A 21,963-nucleotide genomic window follows, 5' to 3' on the forward strand; every position below is an offset into this window, starting at 1 on the left:
TGGTGAAGAGTTGTTAGAATACTGTAACAATAACCATTAGTTATTTGTTGTATACAATGCTTTGAGTAAATCTATGTTATTTTATAGAAGTTTTGGGCAAACATGAATTTTAAAAATAAATGAAGTGGTCAACAGTATATTGTATTTTCGTGAAGATATATTTTATACTGTGTAACTTGCATTACAATGTCATTGTTGTCTGGGCCAATCAATTAGCAACAAACAGTCCAGCAGTCCTTAAAGGCTCCAGCGCCCAGCCACATTGCCTATTAAAGCATTTACTTTTATGGATACTCAAGAAGTAGCATCAATTCCATGGAAAATTAATTGTCACGAGTGCTGGAATATTTCAAGTACGTCTTTAACTGTCTCCATTTGGTACTTCCAAAATCTTAAAAAAAAAAAAAAAAAAATCAGGAAAAAAGATTATTAACAACAAGTTATCTATAGTCAGATAAGTAAATAAATTGTATTTTGCGCGTCTTTTTTTTGTTATTAAGCTTGTGTTAATACACCCGCACACAGAAAATTTAAAAAGTGGCCCATACCAAGGCTTACCAACTGGTACACAAATTAATAAAACACAAAAACAGGTTTCTTCACAAAAACTATATAACAAATACAAAGCTATATTACAGCCATGACCAAAAGGTTTGCACATAAAATAAATATATATATTTGCTTTCTATTTTTATTATTAAATGGCGATCAGACATTGTATCATTGTAAGTGGATATTTCTGAGATATATTAGCTGATTGGTGCATGTGTAGTGTTGAAACGTTCTATTACTGTATGTAAAGTGTGATTGGACAGTCAGATTTTCATGATCATTTAAAAACAACCCTTATCTGGCCCACCAGAGAATGCAATTGAATACCATTGTCTTATGGTAATAAATGACAAACTGTGAACCAGGTTTATCATAGTCCTAGTCATCATGATTCATCACATGTTAGATGTAGGGCTTTGTGGGGGACAAAGCCCTACATAATGAAGTCGCCATGGCAACAGGTCCCTTCCAGGACACCAACAATAACAGGCCCTTAACACAAAGAGCTACAAGATGTAACAAAGCCAAACAGTTTGGTTAATAAGGCGGTGACTAATTTCTTAATCAAACAGCACAGGACAATGGATTAACTAGCAGCACTGCTGGATTATATTTCACAGCAGATCCCATCCACATTAATACAGACATTACAAATCGCTCTGAAATCAACTCAACCACCCTTGCCCTGACGACACACTCTGAAGCTTTACTTTTTGAAGGACACTTCTCCTTCCGAACATGTTTGTTGACTTACTGAAGATTCGTGTTTCTTGAAAGAATCACAAACACAATGACTGTAATTCTGATGTTTTCCAAAACAGTTATTTAGAGCCAACAGCAGCACTCAATTAAGCCCAAATAATTATATTCTCACTGAAAGTATAAAAACAAAAAATTATAAAACTTGTATTCTAGTGTTGGAATTCTAAAAGGAGCAGTAACCTCATTTTTAAAATCCAATTCTACCCTTCATTGGCGTGAGAGTAAATAGTTTCTTAACCATGCATGTATGTATGCATGTATGCATGTATGCATGTATGCATGTATGCATGTACGTACGTACACACATACACACATACACACACACACACATATATACATATATGTAGACCCAGCAACTTTTGGCACAACACCAGATGTACTATCGATCCTTTTTGAAACAAGGATAGACAGTTCTGTGTGGCGAGCACCCAAGTGTCCGAGGTCCAATCGTGTCAGTATTGTAGCTGGTGTTGTGTAAAAGGGTGGGTCTGAGGCCGTAAGCCTTCAGGAGACCTGCTTGGGTTGCTGAGGCTGTGGAGGAGCCCTGCTGCGGGGGCTGCCTGGGGCGGTGGTGGAACTGCCTCCAGTAGCGTTGCTGCGTTGGGGCCCCACGTCCAGCACTCCCCCGTCTTTGCGGGTAGGCCTGGCTGTTTGCTGCCACAGAAGCCTGAAGGTGATGCCCCAGGTCACCATGCGGGGATTCTCATTCTATCACGCTCCGGAGAACAGGAAGGAAGCATCGAGGCTACCTGCCGAGCTGCCTCACGTTCTCGGTGGGAGTGTTGTATCTCCTCCACCGCTGGCCCGAAGGTATGGCCTGGATAGAAAGCAGTCTACAGACTAGTGAAAAAGAGAGAAAGATAACGAAGCGCAGTTGCGCAACGATTACAGCTCAGTTCAGACGCCGAGTTACTGATTCCAGGGAAGTGGCAAGCCGACTTCCGGCAATATTTCTTAAAAATAAAGCAGGGTAACTCCAGGAAAACTCGAGTGAGAGCCCTTTCATACAGGACTCAATTACAGCAACTGGATATATTAGTACCTGACCACAGTGAGAAGCAGAAAAGGAAGTGAGCTCCGTAGTTACTATTTGTTCCCTCAGAAGGCGGGACGAAGGACATCACTCCCCGGAGGGGCTCTATCAGCAGCTCTGATATAAAATGCTCAGTGAATACCTGACCTGTGGCAGGCAGATTGAAAAGGGAACTGTGTTTTTGCTCATCTCAACATTTTGAACAAGTACAAAAAGGAACTGCATGTTGTAATAGCGGCACAACTCTCTGAAGCAGGCATCTGCTTTTGGGGGGTGAGGGGAGAGAATAACTATTAAATGAATACACTTACCTGTCAGGTGCGATTTCCCACAAAAAGTCATGCATTACAGTCACGCCAGCTTTATCTGGTATTCCTGCTGTAGATACAAGCTGGCCACGGTTCATCCCTGGTCATATATGTGGTTGCCAAGGAAATACCTCTGGACACACTAACCTGTTAAGCACAATCAAACCTGATGCTACAGTAATCTCCCCAATGGGATCAAACTGCTGCACTGTCCCCTGGGATCTGGCATGAAACCCTGGTGTTAAGGGTTGCCTTCTGACTTTCACTGAAGATCCAGCAGAAAGTCCTGGACTTCAGAACCACCCTCAATAAAGGTACTACAGTATATGTTACTGAAATGATCAGGAGCCAAGGGTTTGATGTTAAATGAATTGTTCCTCCCTTATAGCTGCATGAGCAGCTCCTAATAACCCTACATGCTCAGGCATGATTTATTCATGCTGCGATGAGAAGTGTGATCATTTTGGCGCAGATTTACCAGCGGCCTGGTTGTTCAAACTTCTGGCAACTGGTCATTTCAATAATAAACCTGAACAAGGGGTTTTGAAACCCAGAACTCTGTTCAGGACTATTACGAGTTTCTAACCCTGTGGTAGGTGGAGGGTTTTTTTTTTGTTTGTTTGTTTGTTTTTAACCTTTCCCAAAATAAACAAGCAGATTTGTAACTCATCCATGGAAGAATTAGATGATGTAATCATAGAAGAATGCTTACATGTCCCTCCAGAAATATTGAAATGAGTTGCAGACTCATCACAACAATACACTTATACAGTGTCTTAAAACCCACAGGAATCATAATCCAAAAAAAGAAAAAAGGCGGCTATTAAAAATCAAACAAATAGGTCTTACAATTTAAAAACAGGTACTGTAGGATGGCACACTATTGCAGTTTAGTGGTGTACCAGTTAGAGTCCTTTTTCTTAGCCCAGGTCAGCTCAGAAAACCTAAAAGCTGACAGAACACAAAGTCCCCTTTTCAGGAACAGTGGCTTGAAACCTGGTTCCAGGAGACCTAGTTTGAGGCAACTTTGCTGTATCAACCCCAAAGTCTCCCCATGGTGGCCTGAAACCTTGTACTGAAACCAAGTTCTAAGCCACAAAGTGGCTTTGTGTTCCCTCAGCCAGAGACCGGTCTGGCTAATCAGGTGTAACATGTCAGAATCATCGCAGATGATAACATGTGGTAAGTATGCGCAGAGGTCGCATTAACACAAAATGTTGCATCCCAGATGCAAAATAAATCCATTGGACGGAAAAACATTTTATCTTGCGTTCACTGGATGCACAGAATGGAAAGTGATGCAGACATGCACATTCAGGGTAATCTATTACACTGCAGCAATGACCCTAAAATACTTGCTTGTTTTAAAAAAAAAAAAGTTCCGATTAAGATGCACTCCAGTCCTGTAGGTGGCAACAATAAGCCTCATATTTGGCTTTACCAGCAATATTAAGGATATTTACTTTAGGCCCTGTCCACACTACATAGGCCTAACCGAACTCAAGACCCGTACTCAAAAATGTTTTAATTAATCCAGCACAAACTTTAGCGTCCACACTGAAGTACCATTTCATGTTTAGTCAGGCGTAATGCGTACACACACTAATGCTAATGCATTATTTTTAAATAATGTGTTATGCCCCATATTAATAAAGGTCCATATTGCCAAGAAATAAAACAAGTATTTTGGAGAAAGTAAATGAGAACAAGTAGGGCTTGAAGTTTTAGGGTTTTATTTTTAATCAGGTGACAAATTTAGCTGATTCTGTTTCATAATTAAACTCAGAAAAAGCTGTTATTTGCAAAACAATCTTTGCTTTTACCTTCATATCTTGCCTGAACCTAATTCTGGTCCCTTTAATTTTATTTCAAAACAGAGTTGACAAATTACGTGAATTGTTAATCCCTGATCCTACTTTTAACTCGTTTTTCATTTTTCCAGTCGCCTAAATTCAACGTTGTGCTTTTGTTGTTATTTTCCGCACTAGTTGAACAGGGATGCCCTTACAGATTTTTTTAAGCATAAAAATGAACACCTAGTGCAGAGTGTACACTGACAGTGCACACTGACAGCTAAGCAGTCAGCATCTTCAGGAGATTCTCATGAAGATTGCTCATCTGCATCTCAGCCATTTATTCTGACTACGAGTACTACAGTGACCGAAGCAGTTGCAAGCAGTAGTAATGCACAAAAACGCAAATGAAAAATACGTTCTTATAATTTTGAATGGGAGATGAAGTACACGTGGCTTGTTTATCGAGACAGCAAGATGTACTGTGTGTGAAACCTCTGTATGCAGACGGGGTTTGGTGTTTGCAAGGACTCAGGAGGCAGCATTCTGAACTAGTTGTAGAGTCTGTGAAGGGGTCCGTAAGGCATTACAACAGTCCAATCTAGAGGTGACAAATGCATGGGTCAGTTACTCCAGCCAAGCAAGGACAAGGCCCATCAATTTATCAACAGGGCTTTGGCAGCTGTTGATTTTTTTGGTCCATCCTCAGCTGTGTCTGAAGTATTGTTTCTGCTGAAAACAGCAGTGATGTTTGTGTCACCTCAGGAGCCCTGTGGTAGACGGGTTCACTTCCACTTTTCATAATGAGTATTACGGTAACAAACACTTCTCACAAGCCTTGGCTGAAAACCACAGGTGAGATACAAAGAAACAATTTACAGATGAAGATTCACCTACAGTACTTCCTCGTGTGTCACTCAGGTATGCACTTTGGTTTCGTGTGTGACTTGCCAGGTATCATCGCAAAATGTTCCTTTCAAGATCCTGAAATCAGGCCAACTAAAAACAGTAAAACAAAACTAATATAATTCTAACACAGTACACAAGGCTTTCATACTATTTCAGAGGATTCATGAAAACAGACATTGATAGGAGAAAGACAGTTTCCAATCTAATGAGTGAGAAGACTTCCATAACTTTGAGGAACAAAGGGTGCCAGGGCAGGTGTTATGGGCCTGCAAAAGATGAGCTGTGTAACTAATGTCCCGCATGTCTGAAAGTGGTCAAAATGCAAGTTTTGATGACATATTCACAAATTTTTCAGATTGTTTAATTAGACCTTAATAAACGAGATCGAAACCCTGCTTTTGTTCTGCCTGCCTATTAAAAACTATTTTTTTTAGCCTAGCTGAATTACCACTCTTGGTCCAAGCAGCAAATTCTGCAATTAAGATTCTTACTGGCATTCGTAGCGAGACAGAAGCGCTTAATTTGTTACTGCACACCTGCAGTGGACAAGGCAATGACCACACAGGCGATGAAAAGCATGAGGGGAGCCGGCAGGCAGGAGGCAGCTGTGCTCAGACAATGCAGGAGAGCCTCGAGCAGCGGCCTCGTGGCCTGGTCATTCACTGGGATGTTTATAGTCCCATGGCTACTGGCGAAGGGATAAAGCCAGTTCATTCACTAGACACAAATAAAAGCCTTTCCTTTCTCAGGGAATCTTCAGGATCCATCACTCAGAATGACTGGCATTGTCAATCTCCTGTTCCACACCAGAAAGGTAGCCACTTGGGTCTCCGGTAACTGCTCTGAAAGGGAGATAACCCAGGCTTTAAAAAAATGAATTCTTACCCTACTGCATTTTCACCAGCCTCTTTGTTGTGCATCATTATAAAACAATGACGATCAGGAAGCACACAATGCAAATGTTCTCCAGAGAAGCCATATAAACAACTCTGCAATTGAATCATTTAGACAATAAAATACTGCACTCAAAGCTTCTTTAATTAAATAAAACATCCATCATATTTACACTTAAATGTAGCTCCGCAGACATCAACCAGGTGAAATAAAAATAAAATAAAAAAGAGCCGTCTTATAAGCCATGAATCTGGTTCTAACACTGAAAGACTTCTCGTCAATATGTTTGTCAAATCCAAGATTCATTGCTTTTAAAATTGAACATAGTATATGGGTTTTGTTTTTTTGCAACAGGACAAACCCACAACACTTGACGAAAAACACTATGAAATAAATGCTAAAACATACAACATCTAGTAAAAAACAAAACCAATCATAGCGAAACTCAGGAATTGTTCAAAAAATAAAAGCAGGCTTCACAATAGCGGAGAACAAAAATGCAGCAGCAGATAAGGGTCAAGGAAGGAACTTCCCGTTTCCTCTTCAAAGCAAGAAAGAAGGATATTATTGAATTGATAAGCTACACATGTGGTGAGCTGAAAGCACATTTATACTGTACAACTACCTGTATTGTATCCCCTGTTACCAAACAGAAAAGCACTCAGAGATGGAACTCCTTGTCAAAATGAAAATAGTCTGGGGTGAGGGGGTCCGACGATAAAGCTTCAATGTCTGCAGAGTAAGAACATGCCCCCTCTCCTCCTCACGAGACACTGGTGGGGTGAAATGACCGAGTAAGTGAAACGGTAAGACTACCTGAAAGTAAGAATACGGAGAGCTTTCTATAAAACCAGCACGGTACCAGACGTCATATTTAAAATGTTTGCTGCAACACCGGCTTCTTGCACAAGAGATGTAGCTAGCGAATGGAAGCACACAATGGCTAATATATGGATTTTAAAATGTTATTAGCTCAGACCCCTAGAAGACTCAGAGACCAACACAATGTCTGCAGTGCCAAAAGGGCCAGCCAGACCTTCCCCGCACATCAGCCAACGAGTTCCTCAACCGAGCCAGCTCACTACAGTTCATTTGACAGGCTTTCAGCAACGGATGTAAAAATGGATGCAAAAAAAAACAAAAAAAAACACACACCACACACAAGGAGACACCCTTCATCTTGAACCTTGCTTTAAAGGATTTAGTGTTCCTCGATTCATAGCCGCACGGCGTTTGGTAAAGCAAAGCGAGGTTATGCAAGAGGCTTTCACTTTGCAATGCGAATGTACTCCTCTCTGTCAGATCTTGCAGGTTCCACGTCAAGCAGTTTGACAAGCACACCCACCCACACAAACACACAAACACACACAACACGAGGTAATTATTAATGCATCTTTAAGTACAACAGAATCCATATACTCCCGACACAGCTCCACTGCCACTGGGAGACAAGTCCAACGTAATTTAAATGTTTTTATTTAAAATTTAAACACAAAACCTCATTAAGTTAGCACAGCCAGCTTGTTTACATGAGGGTCCCAGAAATGAAAAAGTAGACCTGTTTTCCATCGCTCACACGTGTTTTTCATTAGACAGCGGTAGTCATTGAGCAAAGACATAATTAGGAATCAAAGAATTAAATGTATGCAGTGAAGCTGCATTTTGAATGTTAAATGGCAATCGATTCCAGAATTCAAGAGCTCTCTACAGTACATAATGTCTGGCCTATCTGTTCTCACAAGAGGAATTTTCAGTTTATGTTCCTTAAAAAGTATAAGGCTCATTAAGAGTAAGTAGCGGGATTCTGAAATAGTGTTATATGTCCCCATGTGTTGCCACAACTGTTTAAATAATCTAGCTGTAATTTTTCTTTTCATTGTTAACATCCTGACAACTATCAGTGCACTAGAGCAGCCATTTTGAAAAGAGCTTTGAAACAGACTTTAAAAGTTGTAAGTGTAAAAAGTTGTCAGGATGTTAACAATGAAAGAAATGACAGGTGCGTCACTTAAACAGTTGTAGCAACACGTGGGGACGCAGAACGCTTTATTTACAGAACCCTGCTTCTTACTCTTCAGCTTCACTCACATGCTATGCAAGTATACTGGACCATCGCCATTTCTACGTTTGTAAAACAGAGAAGCAAAATGCAACCGTCTTCGAAGCTACAATGGTAACAAACTCCTAACTCCCCATGAAAGAAATTATAAAATCTGTCATTTTTATTTTCTTAAACAAACTTCTCAGCTATCATTTTCCTTTAAGATGCAACCTCTTCTTTCCAAAGGGGATTTAAAGACATCAGCCGGCAGTTTGGTTACAGAAAGCAAGAGCCGCCATGTGAATCAAATGACTATCTGAAATATATGTGAATAGATGTCAATTGTTATTGTAGTCTCATCAGGGCCAGTCGCTGCAGACTGACTGCACTTTGAGGTTTACCTGTGGAACAGACGGTAATCCGCTAAGCAAACCATAGCCAGCGAAGTGGAAACCATACAGTAATTACACAGAAACAGCGGAGAAAAAGTCACTGTGGGAAATGCCTACCTCCGTTACCACTGAGCTCACTACTACTATATTCAAACTCCTTGATTTAAATAAAAAAGGAGAGAGATACACAGAGCCAGAGAGAGACAGAGAATACCCAAACCCTTAAATCTCAGGAGTACAGATTCATTTAAAGCACAGCACTTTAGAATTGCCCAGTGTTTTAAAAGAGGAAATGCATGTTATTTTATTATCAAACACACCACAGTCTGGCCAAAAGTGAATGCTCTTACCAGCCCACAATGCAGGTGGGCTGGTAAGAGCATTCTTGTCAGAGCGCTTGATCTGTTATGACCCTCTGTCAACCCGTGTTTATTTTCTGCAAACATTGCCAATTCTGTCTAGATGGACACGTTGGTCAATCCGCCACTGCGTTGAGGGACACTTGCTCAGGCACCTACTATCATGCCACTTAAGCTCCTTAAAATCCTTTGACTTTCCTATGATCGTTGCTGAATAGTTACACAAAACTCACACACAGCTACATAGGTCTAGCAGCGATCCACGTGAGCACATAAATGTGCCTACGTTATAAGACCTGGAGAATCTCTTACTTAACTCACATGCTTCAATATTATGCCTAGTAGTTTAATAACAGACAGCAGTAAGCACTTTGAAAACCGACATGCCAGTCTGGAGATGGTGCCATGTAGCAATGACTCAATCCAAAAAACAGCAGCAACGAGACAGAGCAGAGAAGCAGGGAGCCGACCGCAACAATGACTTAAAACAGAGCTCTCCCTAGAGCGCAGCAGCTGCTGGGTGTTCATTCATCTTCCAGAGAGGTCTCTGCAGCAGCACTGCTTAAGAGGTTACCTGTAAAGCAACACATCTGGACTCCAGACTGCTTTAACCCGCCTGCTGTTCAGCAGGTGAACTTACAGAGAACTAGTCTGCCACAGTTTATTCATTAACTGCTTCCATTAATAAGTACTTATAAACACTTAAAGGTCAAGCTACGATATCGGAGCAAGGTGGCAGCTGCTGTGCATTGAGAATCCTGTACAGACCACAGACAGAGTTTTGGATTATGCAGCGCTTCTTACCAGCCGTTCTTTTTGAAGTGCATGAAAAAACTGCTTGTGTTATTTTTTATTTTTAATATAGACTTGGGGGTTAGATGCAATGTGGCTCATGGCACTGGGGAGTTGTGTTCCATTTCAATCAATGTGGGAGCAACTGCTGTAGTCAAAAAGCTGCTGTAGCCTCTGACAACCCCTTTAGTAATCATAGACAGAGCAGTGCTGAGCATTGAACACCTGACATACCATTAACCATGGGCTTTAACCTGGCAGAGTAGAAGGGCATTATTCAAAGAGCCGTTACCCCCAGTGGAAAAACAAACAGCTAAAGTTACCAGCAAGATACAGCTAAGCTGCATGTATGACAACCTAAAATAATCAGCTCCACTTGGTACACAAGGCAGCACCTGGTTTTCTTTCAGGGAACACATCCAGCTACTGATCAGGCTCCAACGTGGTCATTTAAACAACATTTCCATCTGCTACTGGATTTGACCTGAAAGGGATATGAAATCAGACTTGTTCATTCCCAGCCATTTCAATTGGGACTAGCCATTTCAGATTCAGGACTGCGGGAATAATTCGATCTCTCCAACTCGTGCCGAAGGACGCGTTAGACAGGTTTTAAATCGTGGACGGCACAGAAAAAAAATGTAGGCTAAACATGAAGGCTGTAAATATATTACTGTCAGGAAAATATTCCTAGTGAATTAATTTAGAAATAGCAATTGTATAACATGATATATACATATAACATATTAACGCAGCGCCCCCGGTATAGGCTAAGGTCTGAATGTGGAAGAACTGCTCTCGCTGGCAAACCAGGGTGCTTGAAAACGCAGTGCGAAAGAAGCATTCATTATTCATTCAAACACTAAAATACCACCTAGGTGCTTTAATCTGCATTTCAAAGGGTGACAGAAACTAATCAGACCAGATGATTAGAACATACACAGGCTGGTCAACCCCTGAGCAGTCACTGAATATGTTTCATAAGAATATAAGACAATGTACGAACGAGAGGAGGCCATTCGGCCTGCATAAGCTCATCCGGTTCCTAGTAGCCGATCGATCTCAGAACTTTGACAAGTTGGGTCTTAAAGCATCTAAGTGATTCTGTCTCAGCAACATGACTAGGGAGCCCATGCCATAACCTCTCCACTCTGTGAACAAGCATCTCCTTCCCCCTGGCCTAAGTCTCCACTTCATTTCCAGCTGTGTCCTCTGGTCCTGGTTTCTGTGCTGTGTCTTTTCAGATTTTAACTTCAATCAAGTCCCCCCTGATTCTTCTTATTATTATTTATTTCTTAGCAGACGCCCTTATCCAGTGCAACTTACAATTGTTACAAGACATCACATTATTTTTACATACAATTACCCATTTATACAGTTGGGTTTTTACTGGAGCAATCGAGGTAAAGTGCCTTGCTCAAGGGTACAGCAGCAGTGTCCCCCACCTGGGATTGAACCCATGACCCTCCGGTCAAGAGTCCAGAGCCCTAAACACTACTCCACACTGCTGCCCCTGATTCTTCTTTGTTCCAGGCTTCACACCACCAAACCATTTGATCCGCCTCTCAGACTGAGACACAAGCTAAGCAATCGCTCGCTATAGATGAAAAAATAAATTTGCTAGCACATCCTCTCCATAGACCTTATCACACTGGGTTTTTCCTAAAAAGTGCTAACTACCATTCAGTGTTTCCATGGATTTTCTACATGCTACTGAAATAGTATGACCTACATTTCCACTTCGCTCATGCAGCTCTCTGTGTTCGGGGAGGGTGTTTGAGAGGAGCGAGCGAGAGAGAGCAAAAACAAACTGAAAGTAAGGACTGGATTAACGTACCTATATATGAGAACTTTTTCATTTTGTTAAACCTTTTTTGTTTGTTTGAATAAAAGTATCTCCGCAGTGCGCTTTGCACCCGGGTTTCTGCCTGCGTGTAGTTGCTGCTTCTGGCCTGACGTCACCACTCAGCCATCCCTGACACAGGAGCATTATTCTGCAGGTTTCATTCGACTTTATGAAGCTAAATGAATTCATTCCTTAGGATGATGCTAAACTTTTGGCCATAGCTGCGTTGTGGAAAGAGACACATACAGACGCTCAGAAAGTCCAGAGGAAGGAACATATCTTACAGGGATAAATCCTATAGCATTGTTCTTGAAAAGGTGGAACCGTATTCACCAAGGGTATTTTCTATTGCATATCCATCACTGCAGAATGAAAGCTCTCCACTTAGAGCAAATATTTTACAACCAAAAGCCTTTAGGATATGTAAAAACTGTAACACATTTTTCAATTTTAATGAACTGGCTGTATATTACCTGGTAATATATAGTAACTCCAACAACTTTGATTATATTGGATGCATAATGTGAGGTGTTTGTGTTCCCTTTTCTGTAGCTCTAGCATGAGGAAGTGCTATTGTATTCATTTGAAACGTGAGATCATAGCCAGGTGGTATTCTGGTATGAAAAGCAAATACTATTTTTTGTTTGTTTGTTTTTTAGCAATAGCACCTTTAGTTCCATTTTAAATAGAGTATGCATACTCCAAAGCAACTTTCCACAACGTCTAAAAAAGGACAAGGACATGGCCTATCTATAGAAGAGTGACCTTGTAGAGCGAGTGCAGCACAGAGTATAGTTTAGAAGATGATAAAGAAAATAATGAAATGGTATGAAACGCTATTGAAATATCATGTAATCGATGTTATGTATACGGTCTAGTGGCATGTCAAATTGTGAAGCTGGCGTTTGTTTCTCTGTTCGACCATGTACAATGGGGGCGGGTACAACGTTATAAAGGGTTAAGACATGCGCGTGACAAATAGGCTTCAGCGGTACACGGGTGTCTGTCACAATATCGTAAATGAACTCATTCGTTATACAGTATTACTAAATACAAAAGCAAGGCATCTGCGCAGTGTTTACCATTACATTTAGACTTTGATAGTACCTGATCTAAGCAGATGCATTCAACATGTGCGAAACTTAATGAACATTTAGGATTTTACTCCAGATTTACAAAACCCAAGTTAAAAAAAGCATGTTTACAACTCGTTGCACACTTTATTGAAGTAAATAATTTGGCAGTTTTGTGTGTGTGTGTGTGTGTGTTGATTTATTTATTTAGAAAAATGATATACCACAATAAGTTTAATATTAAACTTTGACGCCTAGTCATGCCAGAACATTTAAATACCATACGTCACTGCATCTTTGGACAATTTAAAATGAAATTATTTATTCTGCTAGTACTACAGGATATATATGTGCAGCCCTCCAAATGAATATAGTACCGTGCCGTGGGCTAATACATGCCAATTCGTTTAATAAAATAGTTTCAACTTCAAAAACTCAGCATTCTAAAACAATTACACTGTCAAATTGAGTGGGAAAAAAACTGTCCAACACAACAGCACACACATCGGCTGTATGTACTTGACACGAGCAAACCAAACTAGCACAGACAAACGGTTTGCTTTTATTCATTTGTTCAACCAATATTCGGCAGAATTTAAAATTAAAATAAGTTTTCAGTTTTAAAAAAAACGCTGCTTTTGCATTCGAACAAAAGCTCAAGACCTCGAACGTTAGAATAGTGCTCTTTAAAAAAGATCCTGTAAACTGTAATGATCATGGTTTTAAAAAAAATCTCGACACAAAAAGTTAAGACCAAAGCGGTTTGCCGAGCTGTCAAATACCAAAAAACGCATGCAATAAGTTGCAAGCGGCTATAGATAATGCTGGTTAAAAAAAAAAAAAAAAAAAAACACATGGATCTGAACAACCTGTTTATAAAAACAGAACACTTACCCCGCACACAAAGTAGAGACATAGCCGCTAGCGCACTCGTATAAAATCCTGTTGCAGTTTTGAGTTGATATGAGATAAATCACAACCGCTAAACAGAATACATTCCCTCCGTGTGAAGCATTACAAACTGTTCTCCAGTTGTCGTTGTTTTGCTTTTCTCAGTTGAAAACCGGTGCTGTCACTGCCATGAAATAACCTGCAGACGAAGTTAAGAGAGTGAGGCTTGAGAGCCACTGCTCCCAGCCTCGCAACGCCATGATGGATTATTATAGGGACTCACCTAGACACATCTACACAGGGCGGGGCCGGCACAGGCTTGACGGGCAGGGCAGCCAACCAGCCAGAGGGGCGGCCTCCGGGAGAAGATGAGACCAATGGGAGGAGAGAAGGGGCGGGGTCCAGGGTAACAGGTTGAAGGACTAGTAACAGGTGGTGACGTCAAAGAGGTAGCGGAGGCAGGTAGAATTGGAGGTGAGGAAACGTTCTGGTAATTAGATGGTGATAATAATAGGACGGGCGTATTAATACTACTGTACTATAACTAAGGAAGGGCAGGTAACCGAAGCACTGTGGTTAAGGTCACTCTGTGTTATTTGTATTAATAGGTAGCCCATATGTAGACACAGGCGTCACTACCTAATCCTGTCTCCAGCGTTTATATAGTTACAGTAAACTCCATTACAGTATGATTAGGTTGGGCTTTGACGGTACGTTTATTTGTTGTACAATATCATTTTTTCTAATTTATATTTAGATAAACGATATTAAATATTAGACAAGGATATATTAGTGGCAGGAGTAATAGTTGTTGTATATTCTATTGGTTTTTATTTTTATTTGAGCGAGGATAGAAATGATATGTTTTTATTGCTATTTGTTTTTATTAACCTTTTTTTATCTTGAAGGATAAACAGTCTTGAAAAAAGAGACATTTCTTAATAAAAAGTATAATAATAAAACACTTCGGTCACTGCACGTATTATTGTACCGTGATAAGGTTATTTTTTATGCAATAGGCATATGTTTTTCTTTTTGTTTTCTTTTTTCACTATGTGGCAGTGCAGCTTTTCGCTCCACGTAGAGGATACATATAAAAATGTTTTTGGCCAGATAGAATCGCTATATCAGGAAGCAGCTGCGCGGTGGCGTGCACAGTACGCATGTCATTTACAAGACCTACATTGATTTGTTTTTCTGTAAATGTATTAGATGATAACCTTAAATAATAATAATAATAATAATAATAATAATAATAATAATAATAATACACCCTTCTTACATAGAATATCAAGTGATACAGTCGGCGCCGCTTTATCCGGACGTAAATAAATGTCCCAAGTAAACGAGAGGCATTTGAGACGACCTTAGTCACGCTTTTTTTGTAAAATAAAAATAATGAAATCACATCACATAATGATTACACGTTAAATACATAACTTAAAATACAAATTGTAATTGTTTTTTTTTTATTCCTAAACAAAATGAATCGCTGTTTTTTTATTGCATTAAATGATAAATAGTGAAATCACATCTTATCACAAGGCAAGGCACCTGCAATGTTGATGATACGCCAACTTTCTTTGCAACAGCAGCCTGAGAAACCAGAGGAGACTCCAGCTCCTTCAAGAGTTCAACGTGATTTACGCAAGTCACAGCGTAATCACGCACTCACTCCACTGACCTACTCGAACCTGTCTTGCTATGAAAAGCGATCTCCGTTCATCATTTGAAAATAGTGTATCCCAATTAAACGAAGTAGAACCATCTCCCAGAGTTGAATCTCATTCAAGCGGAAATCCCGATTATCAGTATCCCGATTAGACGGCGCTGCAGTGTTGTCACTGGGAGTCTTTGTGACTGGTTTATTGAAACTGTAAAACACCTAATTAAATCAAACATTTTAAAATGCAGAAGAACCGACAGCGGAATTGGCGGATGGATTAGGGGCTCAATGTATCCCAGAGTCTGATACTCTCAGTGGTGTGTAGTAAAGAATGACCTTTCACAATTGGATAAACGGTAAATATATGTGTGAGTGTGTGTGTGTGAGTGTGAGTGTGTGAGTGAGTGTGTGTGTGTGCGAGTGAGTGTGTGTGTGTGTGTTAGTGTGTGTGAGTGCGTGTGTGTGTGAGTGTGTGAGTGTGAGTGTGTGTGTGTGAGTGTGTGTGTGTGAGAGTGTGTGTGTGTGAGTGTGTGTGTGTGTGAGAGTGTGTGTGTGAGTGAGTGAGTGTGAGTGTGTGTGTGAGTGTGTGTGTGTGTGAGTGTGTGTGTGAGTGAGAGTGTGTGTGTGTGAGTGTGTGTGAGTGTGTGTGTGTGTGTGAGTGTGTGAGTGTGTGTGTGAGTGTGTGTGTGAGTGTGAGTGTGTGTGTGTGTGTGTGTGTGTGTGTATGAGTGTGAGTGTGTGTGAGTGTGTGTGTGTGTGTGTGCGTGCGTGTGAGTGTGTGTGTGTGTGTGTGTGTGTGTGTGTGTGTGAGTGTGTGAGTGTGTGTGTGAGTGTGTGTGTGAGTGTGTGTGTGTGTGAGTGTGTGTGAGTGTGAGTGTGAGTGTGTGTGTGTGAGTGTGAGTGTGTGTGAGTGTGAGTGTGAGTGTGTGTATGTGTGTGTGTGTGTGTGAGTGTGTGTGAGTGTGTGTGTGTGAGTGCGTGTGTGAGTGTGTGTGTGTGAGTGCGTGTGTGAGTGTGCGTGTGTGAGTGTGTGTGTGTGTGAGAGAGAGAGAAAGAGAGAGAGAGAGAGAGAGAGAGAGAGAGAAGCATGTACAAACAGAAACCTCCTCTGCTTCCTCACTTCCAGGGACATGCATCCCGGTGGGAAGGTGTGTTTGTGTAACTGATCAAACATTCAGCATTACTCTCATATAAACGGTCACCACCATCACTATTCAAGCTACAGTAGCAGTGTAACCCACAGTATAACTTGCTGTACAACAAATGAGTCGACATCACTTGACATCTGCTGCAGAAAGTGTTTGACAACTGGCTTCTGTAGCATTTGATGATGTATTCATGTCATTGTACAGAAAGCACTCCCAACTAGATCATGTGCAATGATTAGTCATTAGGGAGTAACTGAGCTGACACCCAACAGACAGTCTTAGTGTGCACATGATGGCAGCACACCCGTCTACAAGAAGGGTTAAATAAAAGGATCATTACGTGAGCTTTTACAGATAATGCAGTTAAGAATAATACAATGTGACTGAACGTGGAACTTGCATCGACACTCACAACACCACTGGTGCTGCAAGTTGCTTGTGCTTGTAAATGATATTAAGCAGCACCATGATCTGTTATAGAAAGAAAGAAAAAGTGCTGACTCTGAGGCCATTGCTTTCAAGAGCCCAGCGTGTGGCAGGAATGAGATAATATAATAATGAAGCTCTGTGAAGGCTCGATGAAGTACAGCTATGGGATGATGTTAACGAGCCGTGTTGTTAAGCTGTGGCACTGTTGTTTGTAGGGAAGCTGTATTTCTATATCTTGCTTTTGTTTATGACATTTAAAAACAGTAGCTGATGCTTTCTTTCTTCAGTTTGACCATTTCACTTACTTCCTCGCAAGAAACTTGTGGATTGGAAGGAACCCAATCCTCCACAGCTGAAAGAAAGAAAAACAAACGTAGAAAGAAGCAAATTGTTAGGCAAAACACGTTAATAATAATAATAATAATAATAATAATAATAATAATAATAATAATAATAATAATTGATAGATAATGCTTTTAGCAGTTTATTTTTCTGATTATGAAAAATGAACAGTAGCTCCTCCATACCAGTTTCTCTCTCTTGCTGTTGAAAGTCGCCCCCTAGTGTCTGTCCGTGGTTAATACAGTTCATGTCAATTTCCCTTGCATCAGGTGTGTGTTTCAAGTTCTAATCAAGGAGCCCCATAGAGACTACGCTATTACCATGACATAATTACACAGGTGCTCATTCATAAATAATGTACTGTTTAACTACAGACCTTTTACTGTCAGCAAATGAGAGGCAGGCATTGTATTTCGGAAAATGAAGAATGATAGGTTAGCTAACTATCAGAAAATTATAGGACCAATGTTAATCAATTATTAAAACACTACTAACAAAAATATACCTGCAGGTGAAGGTAAAACTTTTGAGGTTGAACAAATTATTAAGAAAAACAAATTATTAAGAAAAACTGTAATGCTGTCAATAAAGAATTGGACTGTCTTGGTCAGCCAACTCAATTAGAATTGATATTCTGTCCTGCCTAACTTCACAGAAACAGACTTGCAACAGGAAGACACAGCTTAGAAATCCCTCCAGTATGTCTAATGTGTGTTCTACACAGGGCAAAAGTTTCCAGCCGTAAAATCCTGATCTTGTGATGTAGGCCCAATCAAACTGAAAGTCTCATTTTGTGATGTAGGCACAATCAAACTGAAATCCTGATCTTGTGCTGTAGGCACGATCAAACTGAAATCCTGATCTTGTGATGTAGGCACGATCAAACTGAAATCCTGATCTTGTGGTGTAGGCACGATCAAACTGAAATCCTGATCTTGTGGTGTAGGCACGATCAAACTGAAATCCTGATCTTGTGATGTAGGCACGATCAAACTGAAATCCTGATCTTGTGATGTAGGCACGATAAAACTGAAATCCTGATCTTGTGATGTAGGCACGATCAAACTGAAATCCTGATTTTGTGATGTAGGCACGATCAAACTGAAAGCCTGATTTTGTGATGTAGGCACAATCAAACTGAAATCCTGATCTTGTGATGTAGGCACGATCAAACTGAAATCCTGATCTTGTGGTGTAGGCACGATCAAACTGAAATCCTGATCTTGTGATGTAGGCACGATCAAACTGAAAGCCTGATTTTGTGATGTAGGCACAATCAAACTGAAATCCTGATCTTGTGATGTAGGCACGATCAAACTGAAATCCTGATCTTGTGATGTAGGCACGATCAAACTGAAATCCTGATCTTGTGGTGTAGGCACGATCAAACTGAAATCCTGATCTTGTGATGTAGGCACGATCAAACTGAAATCCTGATCTTGTGATGTAGGCACGATCAAACTGAAATCCTGATCTTGTGATGTAGGCACAATCAAACTGAAATCCTGATCTTGTGATGTAGGCACGATCAAACTGAAATCCTGATCTTGTGATGTAGGCACGATCAAACTGAAATCCTGATCTTGTGGTGTAGGCACGATCAAACTGAAATCCTGATCTTGTGATGTAGGCACGATCAAACTGAAATCCTGATCTTGTGCTGTAGGCACGATCAAACTGAAATCCTGATCTTGTGCTGTAGGCACGATCAAACTGAAGTCCTGATCTTGTGATGTAGGCACGATCAAACTGAAATCCTGATCTTGTGGTGTAGGCACGATCAAACTGAAATCCTGATCTTGTGATGTAGGCACGATCAAACTGAAGTCCTGATCTTGTGATGTAGGCACGATCAAACTGAAATCCTGATCTTGTGATGTAGGGACGATCAAACTGAAATCCTGATCTTGTGATGTAGGCATGATCAAACTGAAATCCTGATCTTGTGATGTAGACACGCTCAAACTGAAATCCTGATGTTGTGATGTAGGCATGATCAAACTGAAATCCTGATCTTGTGATGTAGGCACAATCAAACTGAAATCCTGATCTTGTGATGTAGGCATGATCAAACTGAAATCCTGATCTTGTGATGTAGACACGCTCAAACTGAAATCCTGATGTTGTGATGTAGGCATGATCAAACTGAAATCCTGATCTTGTGATGTAGGCACAATCAAACTGAAATCCTGATCTTGTGATGTAGGCACGATAAAACTGAAATCCTGATCTTGTGATGTAGGCACGATCAAACTGAAATCCTGATCTTGTGATGTAGGCACGATCAAACTGAAAGCCTGATTTTGTGATGTAGGCACAATCAAACTGAAATCCTGATCTTGTGATGTAGGCACGATCAAACTGAAATCCTGATCTTGTGGTGTAGGCACGATCAAACTGAAATCCTGATCTTGTGATGTAGGCACGATCAAACTGAAATCCTGATCTTGTGATGTAGGCACGATAAAACTGAAATCCTGATCTTGTGATGTAGGCACGATCAAACTGAAATCCTGATCTTGTGGTGTAGGCACGATCAAACTGAAATCCTGATCTTGTGATGTTGGCACGATCAAACTGAAATCCTGATCTTCTGCTGTAGGCACGATCAAACTGAAATCCTGATCTTGTGGTGTAGGCACGATCAAACTGAAATCCTGATCTTGTGATGTAGGCACGATCAAACTGAAATCCTGATTTTGTGATGTAGGCACAATCAAACTGAAATCCTGATCTTGTGGTGTAGGCACAATCAAACTGAAATCCTGATCTTGTGGTGTAGGCACAATCAAACTGAAATCCTGATGTTGTGATGTAGGCACGATCAAACTGAAATCCTGATCTTGTGGTGTAGGCACGATCAAACTGAAATCCTGATCTTGTGATGTAGGCACGATCAAACTGAAATCCTGATCTTGTGCTGTAGGCACGATCAAACTGAAATCCTGATCTTGTGCTGTAGGCACGATCAAACTGAAGTCCTGATCTTGTGATGTAGGCACGATCAAACTGAAATCCTGATCTTGTGGTGTAGGCACGATCAAACTGAAATCCTGATCTTGTGATGTAGGCACGATCAAACTGAAGTCCTGATCTTGTGATGTAGGCACGATCAAACTGAAATCCTGATCTTGTGATGTAGGGACGATCAAACTGAAATCCTGATCTTGTGATGTAGGCATGATCAAACTGAAATCCTGATCTTGTGATGTAGACACGCTCAAACTGAAATCCTGATGTTGTGATGTAGGCATGATCAAACTGAAATCCTGATCTTGTGATGTAGGCACAATCAAACTGAAATCCTGATCTTGTGATGTAGGCATGATCAAACTGAAATCCTGATCTTGTGATGTAGACACGCTCAAACTGAAATCCTGATGTTGTGATGTAGGCATGATCAAACTGAAATCCTGATCTTGTGATGTAAGCACAATCAAACTGAAATCCTGATCTTGTGATGTAGGCACGATAAAACTGAAATCCTGATCTTGTGATGTAGGCACGATCAAACTGAAATCCTGATCTTGTGATGTAGGCACGATCAAACTGAAAGCCTGATTTTGTGATGTAGGCACAATCAAACTGAAATCCTGATCTTGTGATGTAGGCACGATCAAACTGAAATCCTGATCTTGTGGTGTAGGCACGATCAAACTGAAATCCTGATCTTGTGATGTAGGCACGATCAAACTGAAAGCCTGATTTTGTGATGTAGGCACAATCAAACTGAAATCCTGATCTTGTGATGTAGGCACGATCAAACTGAAATCCTGATCTTGTGGTGTAGGCACGATCAAACTGAAATCCTGATCTTGTGATGTTGGCACGATCAAACTGAAATCCTGATCTTCTGCTGTAGGCACGATCAAACTGAAATCCTGATCTTGTGGTGTAGGCACGATCAAACTGAAATCCTGATCTTGTGATGTAGGCACGATCAAACTGAAATCCTGATTTTGTGATGTAGGCACAATCAAACTGAAATCCTGATCTTGTGGTGTAGGCACAATCAAACTGAAATCCTGATCTTGTGGTGTAGGCACAATCAAACTGAAATCCTGATGTTGTGATGTAGGCACGATCAAACTGAAATCCTGATCTTGTGCTGTAGGCACGATCAAACTGAAATCCTGATCTTGTGCTGTAGGCACGATCAAACTGAAATCCTGATCTTGTGATGTAGGCACGATCAAACTGAAATCCTGATCTTGTGGTGTAGGCACGATCAAACTGAAATCTTGATCTTGTGGTGTAGGCACGATCAAACTGAAATCCTGATCTTGTGATGTAGGCACGATCAAACTGAAATCCTGATCTTGTGATGTAGGGACGATCAAACTGAAATCCTGATTTTGTGATGTAGGCACAATCAAACTGAAATCCTGATCTTGTGATGTAGGCACGATCAAACTGAAATCCTGATCTTGTGCTGTAGGCACGATCAAACTGAAACCCTGATCTTGTGATGTAGGCACGATCAAACTGAAATCCTGATCTTGTGATGTAGGCACGATCAAACTGAAACCCTGATCTTGTGATGTAGGCATGATCAAACTGAAATCCTGATCTTGTGATGTAGGTACGATTAAACTGAAATCCTGATCTTGTGATGTAGGCACGATCAAACTGAAATCCTGATCTTGTTGTAGCTGAAGCCAGGTTATTAGTTCTGTATTTGTTTTATACACATTGTCCCACTAAGTACTCCATGATTGTACTGTGTAACTCTA

At 40.6% G+C, this 21,963-nt stretch overlaps 1 protein-coding gene across 2 annotated transcripts in view; it reads right to left on the minus strand.

Moving 5' to 3' along the window:
• Window positions 1-13,927, minus strand: part of LOC117403970 (protein unc-13 homolog B) — a 222,221-nt gene extending 208,294 nt beyond the window's left edge. The window contains exon 1 of one of the 2 annotated variants that reach the window (XM_059029881.1): window positions 13,649-13,927. In XM_059029881.1, the coding sequence (XP_058885864.1) occupies window positions 13,649-13,670 (22 nt within the window). In that variant the 5' untranslated portion in view covers window positions 13,671-13,927. The remainder of the gene's footprint in view (window positions 1-13,648) is intronic. The other variant, XM_059029927.1, reaches the window with a different exon arrangement.
• Between the last annotated feature and the right edge of the window lie 8,036 nt (window positions 13,928-21,963).

The sequence above is a fragment of the Acipenser ruthenus genome, chromosome 1 (genome assembly GCF_902713425.1).
Source record: "Acipenser ruthenus chromosome 1, fAciRut3.2 maternal haplotype, whole genome shotgun sequence".
In the NCBI taxonomy this organism is placed as follows: domain Eukaryota; kingdom Metazoa; phylum Chordata; class Actinopteri; order Acipenseriformes; family Acipenseridae; genus Acipenser; species Acipenser ruthenus.